This window comes from Semicossyphus pulcher, unplaced genomic scaffold (genome assembly GCF_022749685.1).
Source record: "Semicossyphus pulcher isolate SPU_LCO1_2020_fin unplaced genomic scaffold, fSemPul1.0.p SCAF_12, whole genome shotgun sequence".
Taxonomy (NCBI): Eukaryota; Metazoa; Chordata; class Actinopteri; order Labriformes; family Labridae; genus Semicossyphus; species Semicossyphus pulcher.
Window position 1 is genome coordinate 30,505,605 of NW_027211626.1, and position 8,770 is coordinate 30,514,374.

The 8,770-nt window shown below is 39.2% G+C and overlaps 1 protein-coding gene across 2 annotated transcripts; it reads left to right on the plus strand.

The window, feature by feature from the left end:
- The first annotated feature begins 766 nt into the window (after positions 1–766).
- On the plus strand, positions 767–7,530 carry LOC138588794 (lysophosphatidylserine lipase ABHD12). 2 transcript variants are annotated; one of them, XM_069659045.1, is made up of 13 exons: positions 767–910; positions 4,339–4,454; positions 4,546–4,651; positions 4,777–4,896; positions 5,029–5,059; positions 5,164–5,209; positions 5,523–5,652; positions 6,421–6,458; positions 6,549–6,628; positions 6,735–6,817; positions 6,951–7,029; positions 7,128–7,249; positions 7,360–7,530. In XM_069659045.1, the coding sequence occupies exons 1-13, from the start codon at positions 837–839 to the stop codon at positions 7,379–7,381; spliced, it is 1,047 nt and encodes a 348-aa protein (XP_069515146.1). In that variant the 5' UTR covers positions 767–836; the 3' UTR covers positions 7,382–7,530. The 2 variants fall into 2 exon arrangements, with proteins under 2 accessions (XP_069515146.1, XP_069515147.1); XM_069659046.1 differs by having other exon boundaries at positions 822–910; positions 4,550–4,651.
- Positions 7,531–8,770: the final 1,240 nt, after the last annotated feature.

An 8,770-nucleotide genomic window follows, 5' to 3' on the forward strand; every position in this document is an offset into this window, starting at 1 on the left:
TCAACAGATCCGTCAAGGTCTGGCATTAACATTGCCCCTGTATAGAGCTTATTAATGGGGATGTGGGAAGACTGCTGTGTCCTAAGGTTTTGTACTGCTTGCTAGTATATTTGTTCCCACATTTTCAATGGTGCATTTACTATGTTTAAATGAGCACACAGATTGTATAAGGTGGAAAATGGCACATCTCAATTAAAATATGTTATAATTATGGAGACAGATGATAGATGAAAGGACCTGTAGGGTGAACTACTCTGAGCATCCTGAACAACTTCAGTGCATCTTGACATTTATTCTCCAAGTTCCTAAAACTATACTGGACAACCTATTTTATGCTTTCCATCATCAGTAATTATTTATCAATTTATACAAAATAAATTATTAAAACAACAGGATTTCACTCTCAGAAGACCTTCAACAGTACCATAATTGAGGTATATACTGTATATAGCCTATTTTAAACATTTTTTCTGCTGAAATCGTAATTTGTGTTATTAAAGCTAATTTGTAATTTCACTGCAAGAGCCTGCTTCTTGTGTCTGATTACTTTCAGTGCCAGATCATTTTTGGATAATGACGAGAAATATGAGACGAATAAACAGTATACTGTGTGCCCTGTTTTAAGGTAGCGTCATATGAAACGTGTATTGGGCTTTGTGATAAACTATACAGTATGCCAATCAGTACTACCTTAACCCCTGGTTAAACTGCTACCATCTCTGATTGTACTTTGATCAAACTTTTATGCTAGCCACCAAGTGTAAGAGAGCCGTTGACTGGACGTTTGAATTTATATTTAAAAGTGCATTTTACTTGGATAATACAGACGTTACACGATGAGGAAACGGGTCGTTAAACTGGATAATAAATCCTCCACAGCCAGCGAAGTCCAGAGGAGGGAGGCGACACCGTGAGTTAGCTAGCTTAGCTTTAACTTCACATATTGGTAATCTGTATTTTCCGCACCATAGGGAATTGACTACTGAGATTGTCATGTAAAACGCCCTCTGTAAGGAAATCGCTGCGTATGGCAGTGGTTTTGCCGTTAACTTCCTGTTCAGCAAAGCAAGATTGTAGGGGAGAGTTGACGATTGTTTTGTTTTTTTCTGGCAGTGATCAGTTAGCTGAAATGTATAAAGTACATTAAGCATGTTAGAAGGGGTGGCAACATTGGGACACAACCCAGGTAGATCCTAATAATTAAGGGACAGTCCTCCATTTTTATCAGTTGAAACTTTTTGGTAAAAGGATGTATTAAATACATCTTCATAAAAGAAAAAAAAATAGCAAATGATTATGTATTATAAAGAAAAAAGAGGTGGAAAGGGCACTTGAATGCAAAGATTGTAATACAATTCCTGGAAGTATTATGAAATCTGAACATTACTAGAATACTACCAAAAAGAATGGACACCTGTTCTTTTGAGCGGTTGTCCAGTAAATCAAAGATTAGTTTAGTTTATTTGACAGGGACTGTGCGCAATACAACTGTTGGGCCAGAGTTAGCTACGTATGTGGTTCCTGGGCAGGAAGATCTAAAAAACGTACATTACAATACAAACAATTCAGATTAACAGTCCAAAAAAGTTCAGCAGATACAGATAAACAAATTTAACAAACAGTGTATAACATAAACACAACATACATTGCAAATATATCTTTCCTTCTCTCCATATTGGGGGACGGTTCCATACAAAGGTCAAAATCAGTGATCACATGACTGGTTTGCCTTAAGCCAAGTTTTGTTTTAAAAATACTTAAACTTGTGCAGCCTCTGGTATGGGTGGGGATTAAGTTCCACCTTTCTGTTGCTCTTACTTAAAATGCTGATTGTCCAAAAGCAGTTTTCTTAAATTTAGCTGAACAGTCCCCTCTTGCTGATGCCCTGGTCTCTCTAGTGATAATAATTGAGTGCTAAAGGTAAATGCCTGATGTGTCTCAAATTCATTAGGCTAGCTCTCACATTTCTGGAGACATGTTTAATGTTTCTTAAAATTTAAATTAGAATCCATGATTAAGCCCAGATACTTGAAATGCTCAACAATTTGTATTAGCCTACCTGTCCTTTAACTACGTAGGATATCAGGTTGATGTGTGTTATTTCCCTTGATGGAAAAATACATCAACTTCAAGACTGCATTACATCACACTAAAGTTGTCAATTCTTTTCAAATCTGTTTAGAGCTTTTGGACATCTTAAAGAGAAGAAGTGAATAATAATAAAGTAAAAGTGTTAACTCTGGACAAATGACTGCTGAAATGAAGGACCTCCTATATGTTTCCCTCAGGCAGTGTGAAGAAATCGCTCTTCGACTAAAAGGGCTCTTCTGGCTGATTAGATTGTTAATGGAGGGGGCGGGATATATTGTCCATTAATTGGCAATAGTCTGAATAGCATCCTCTATCTGCTATTGCCTCGGGTGTCAAGACTGACTCCAATGATAGCCATGGTTAGATTATTCAGTTCTTCACTCTCTGTCTCCATATAAATGCTGTGGCCACACTCGAACAGGATGTGTGGAGCAGCTCTGTATATGCTAATGGGTGTACCTCTGTTGAACCACTTACACTGGGATCGTTTCTGTTTTATTTTTGCCTCAAAGGAGTTGCAGGTGTCATTTTGCACCACTCAACAAAGTCATCCACATCCTCATCCCCCATTGATATACCTCATAGAAGAGTTCAGTACATCTACAAACACATTTTCAAAATTATGTATTTTTCAAACTGCACTGTACTGTATCCCCACTGTCACCGACAGAATCAGTAGCTTTCAGTATTGGAGCTCACCTCAATGGTTACTGAGATTACTGCTTTCAGCTCACTAATGATCCACAGTATTTTACTTAAAATACATTGAAAGCAGCAACGACAATTGTATTCTCATGACTCTGAATGTTACATCTTTGACTAGCAACAGACTGAGCAGAATACCTATCTGGAGGCTGTCAACTTCAGCAAGGGATTGGGTCATATGAATGCTGATGCTTTTACTCACAGTCAGACATTTGCAGTGAGTCCCATTTAGGATGCTATTACACACTCTTCACTTGGGAAAGAAACGTTAACCAAACTACAAAGTCAGTGAATGAAAATATTTTCAGGAAAACCATGTTAGGAGCCTCACAATTCCTGAGTCATCAAGAAACTTCTGCAGCAAAAATGAAGAACAATTGCAGCTGAGGTCGCATGTAAAGTGGTAAAAATAAAAAGGCAGGATCATTCGACACTTTTCAGTTTGGAAATGTGTTGATTTGGGAGCACAAGGTGATCTGGGATTTAAATTGACCAATAATCTGTAATAAGTATTGTTACATGAATAGATGGTGATGCATAGTGCTCCTTACACTGCTAATCACTTAACCCTGCTCTTAAAGGGATAGGTCGGATTTTTTGAAGTGTTCAATCAGTCAATAGTAAGTGTACTATGTACAGTAGATAACAGTCAGCATGGTCCCTGTGAGGAGAAGCCGGCCAGGGTTCCTACACGGATGCTAAGCTAAGCACCGCTGCAGACGGGGTCAGGAGTACCACGCACTTTAGCCACTTAAAAGAGTCCTACATATAAACAAACATTTTAGTCTAAGTGTACGCTGTATTTTATTTTTTGTCCCTGTTTCACATTGATGTCAGACAGCCCTTTCCCTCGGCACTATGTCTTGCTATGTATGCAGTTCACAGTATAGGATCAGCTGTTTGGGTCAGCGGTTTGTAGAAGAGACAACAAATAAAAGAAAATACAATATTATGGAAAGGACGAAGTGCCATTCATGGTGGGTCTAGAAGATATTGTTTTCCTATGCATTCCGTTAAGTGTATTATGTCGTATGTCAGCTGTTTGTGTCAGAAAGTGCGGCGGCTAGCACAGACTGAAATCAAACTTCACTTTTCTGAAGATATCACTGTTGGTGCTTGTATTTTGACTGTTTAAACAAAGCGTCCTGTTTACCTTATAGATTACAGAGAGGTCTGTTGAGTCAGCTCCACATCTGCACCGATCAATTTTCTGAAGAGGATTATGCAAAACCAACGCGGAATGATCCAGCTGGAATCTTGTTCGCTGGGACCCAACAGGGACTGGCTGAATGTTATCTACTATACGTAGTTAAAAAAAATCCAAAAAATACGAACTGTCCCTTTAACTAGCTTGGTTATAAAAATGACAATCCATTAAATAAATAAATTACCTCAACTTGAGACTTATTAAGAGTCCCAAGACAGTCACCTGCCTTAACTGACAGCAGATGAAGATAACATTGGTTTGATGAATTTCATAATAAAACCAATATGACTACTGGGAGCATCTTACTATTATTCTCACCCTATGTCTGTTCTCAGGTCCCGATGGTGGTTGAAAAGAGGCTTATTTGCCCTCTTTGTTATCTTCGTTTTGATGCCTTTCTCGCTGACAAAACTCTCCGAGTTAATCCAGCACCTTGTTTACGCTTACAGAAGTAAGTCAATTTCCTTTCTGCCTCTTGGAAGTACTGTAAGTCCTAACATTGCTCACAATAATGGGCCCACCTCTCTTTTTCCTGTTTGTAGTCAGGGTGCCATTCTTTGTTGACCTCAGCCAACCTGCAGATTTCTCTCTTAATCACACCATCAACATGTACTTAACATCAGAGGAAGGAATCTCCCTTGGTTTATGGTGAGCACAAGCCCCCCCAAAAATGTCATCTCTATTTCTACCATTGATATAGAAAGGTTAAGACCTTTTATTTACCAATTATCAGTTGTGTTTCCATGTTAGTGTATTGTTTTGAACTTTTCAAGGCACACCGTCCCTGATAATCTGTGGAAAGAGGCACAGGGGAAGGACTTGGCATGGTACCAGAACAGTTTAGGTGATGGAAGTCCAGTTTTCATATATCTTCATGGGAACACAGGCACAAGGTAACATAAATAATGCATTTGTGTTATAGTTTACTCTGAAAAAAGCAGATAGTAAAAATGTCACACAGCTAGACGTATTTGTCTTTTTTGTTTTTTTGGAAACACCAATGTTGTTTCTGAATCCTTCCACAGGGCCGCCCCTCATCGTGTGAGAGTGGCAAAAGTGAGTGATCACCAACATAAACGTATCAATCTTTTGGAGGTCTAATAAAGGTATGAAAGTATTTATAGCCATTCAGATGACAAATAAGCGTTATGTGTCAACAGATATTGAGTGCACTCGATTACCATGTGCTGGTGCCTGAATACAGAGGTTGGTGCAAATTAAGATTTATAACTCTTCTTCTAAACATATTTTCCACCCCTATGCTTCTATGCTTTCTCATTGACTGTAACACATAACCTTCTCACATTGATTTAGTATCATTTGCAACCATATGATTACTGTAGAGTAATGCAGTCGTGCTTGATGAGTTGTTTGTTGTAAAGCACACAGAAGACAATAGTTCAATTTAAGGTCAGCATTTAGGGCTGGATCTCCAGTTCCGCTGCTGCCACCTGGTGGCAGCAAAGATCAGCTGTGTGATCTGTCGGTGCACAGCGGTTGATGTGAGAAACTCTGGCAGGGTTTGGAGATTCTACCGGAGAGCCAACTGAAGCTGGGATGACCACTGATATCCTCTACTTGTACAACTGGGTGAAAGCACGCAGTGGAAACAGCCTGGTGGTTGTCTGGGGACACTCTCTTGGCACTGGGTCAGTAAGGAAACTCTTCCAAACAACAGCATTTTACTTAAGAGGAGATTCTTACTTTAGTAAATTAGTCAGGCTACTGTTGTAGTAACTGATTTTGATGCACATTGTATTTTCCTGAATTAATATACAATTGCTCTATTTATGTCAGATTTATTTAATAGAACAGCATCCTAGCATTGTACACTAGTGATGATCACATGGCTGATAAGATGATATGAAGAGTTACACACACAGAAACACAACATGTATCAACAGGTTATTGGTGCAATGCAGCAGTGTAAAAAACAACTTTAAATTAATCAAAGATCGATAGAAAACACACAGTTGAGTTCCTATCTCTGTGATTGTTGACTGGGATTGGAGCATGTTCAGGAGAAGGACCTCGCTGCATACTCATAATGTGGCCTGATCTCACCATATTCAATACAGTCATTTCTAGCAATAACATTCAAATTCAAGACAATTGAGAAAAATAATTTTCTGAAACTGTTAGGAGAAATTGTTTTAACTGTAACTGTTAGCGGAACTTGACAGAGTTCTAAGAGTCCTTCTTTTCATTTGTCTTTTATAGAGTAAAATGTTTAGTTAAACAGTTATACCAAATAAATCTGACTCAAAATACATGTTACATTCATGGCAGACGGATTGAAATTAGCCCACAGCTACAATAAAGCTGCTACAGTCAGTGATAGTTGAAAAGGAAACTTTTATTACCAACAATACACAAAGGGGAGAAACTGAAGCTGTTGTTCTTATCTCTCTGTGCAGAGTGTCCACTAACACTGCAGGTAAACTGGCTGAGCAAGGTAGGTTTTGGTACTAGGGATTTTGGCAAAAAGAAATAGGGGGAATCATTCCATCATTCTAATATGCTTAGTATTTTCTCTTTTTTTCAGGTGTGGATTTTGATGGTGTGATCCTGGAGGGTGCATTCAGTGTTGCTCAACAGCAGATAACAGTTCATCCCTTTACTTGGGTAGACTCACCTAACTTACCACATTGATATTTGGTATGTTCATTTTATGTGGCTGCTACTTCATTGTACACAACCTTTTAATAGTTTATTTTCCTTTTGTTCAAAGTATTACTGGAAATTTCCAGGTTTGGATTTCTTTTTCCCAGAGCCATGGGCAGAAAACAAGTTTGTATTTCCTACTGAAGACAAGTAAGTTTTAATGAAATGCTAACATGCAGGTTATACATAACGGTCCAATATTAAATTATGTATTATCAAACATTGATAAGCTATTTGATTTACAATTACTAGTAAAGCGCAATGTGTTTTTGTAACTCTACAGTTTGAGGAAAATGAGAAGCCCAATCCTATTCCTTCATGCCAAGGACGATCACATAGCTCCCATTGAGATTGCTCAGCAGGTATTTTCCTTAAAGCTAAAACAGAGTGTTTAAAACGAAGTGTTTTCTCTAGGATCAGTTTTTGTTTAAGTTAGAATTAATCTTTTTTTCTAACCCAGCTGTATGAGGTGGCAGTCAGTGCCCAGAATGCTGAGCGAGTCAAGCTGGAGCAATTTGATGGTTCTTTAGGGTACCTCCACAATGGCTTATGTAGAGACCCCCATCTGCCTGCCATCATCAAGTAAGAAAACATTTCAGTTAAAGTGATTATATCCTGCATACATGTGTATGCTAAATGGTCTTTTATCATTTCTACAACACATACAGTATCTCATCATGTCTCCTTTGCAGGAAGTTTGTGCTGTCATTGTAACGTTGGAAAGACGTATACAACGGAAAAGATTGCCCAAAGATGACCCAGAGCTCTGATTTCATCTGATCACAAACACTATATTCATATGTTTTGTCTTTATGGCTACATACTGTATGTGTTAAATAAATATCTGTTTTTTTAAATTATTCTGTCATACCATATACAGTGGGGCAAAAAAGTATTTAGTCAGCCACCAATTGTGCAAGTTCTCCCACTTAAAAAGATGAGAGAGGCCTGTAATTTTCATCATAGGTATACCTCAACTATGAGAGACAAAATGAGAAAAAAAAAAATCCAGAAAATCACATTGTCTGATTTTTAAAGAATTTATTTGCAAATTATGGTGGAAAATAAGTATTTGGTCAATAACAGAAGTTCATCTCAATACTTTGTTATATACCCTTTGTTGGCAATGACAGAGGTCAAACGTTTTCTGTAAGTCTTCACAAGGTTTTCACACACTGTTGCTGGTATTTTGGCCCATTCGTCCATGCAGATCTCCTCTAGAGCAGTGATGTTTTGGGCCTGTCGCTGGGCAACACGGACTTTCAACTCCCTCCACAGATTTTCTATGGGGTTGAGATCTGGAGACTGGCTAGGCCACTCCAGGACCTTGAAATGCTTCTTACGAAGCCACTCCTTCGTTGCCCGGGCGGTGTGTTTGGGATCATTGTCATGCTGAAAGACCCAGCCACGTTTCATCTTCAATGCCCTTGCTGATGGAAGGAGGTTTTCACTCAAAATCTCATGATACATGGCCCCATTCATTCTTTCCTTTACACGGATCAGTCGTCCTGGTCCCCTTGCAGAAAAACAGCCCCAAAGCATGATGTTTCCACCCCAATGCTTCACAGTAGGTATGGTGTTCTTTGGATGCAACTCGGCATTCATTCTCCTCCAAACACGACGAGTTGAGTTTTTACCAAAAAGTTCTATTTTGGTTTCATCTGACCATATGACATTCTCCCAATCCTCTTCTGGATCATCCAAATGCTCTCTAGCAAACTTCAGACGGGCCTGGACATGTACTGGCTTAAGCAGGGGGACACGTCTGGCACTGCAGGATTTGAGTCCCTGGCGGCGTAGTGTGTTACTGATGGTAGCCTTTGTTACTTTGGTCCCAGCTCTCTGCAGGTCATTCACTAGGTCCCCCCGTGTGGTTCTGGGATTTTTGTTCACCGTTCTTGTGATCATTTTGACCCCACGGGGTGAGATCTTGCGTGGAGCCCCAGATCGAGGGAGATTATCAGTGGTCTTGTATGTCTTCCATTTTCTAATAATTGCTCCCACAGTTGATTTCTTCACACCAAGCTGCTTACCTATTGCAGATTCAGTCTTCCCAGCCTGGTGCAGGTCTACAATTTTGTTTCTGGTGTCCTTTGACAGCTC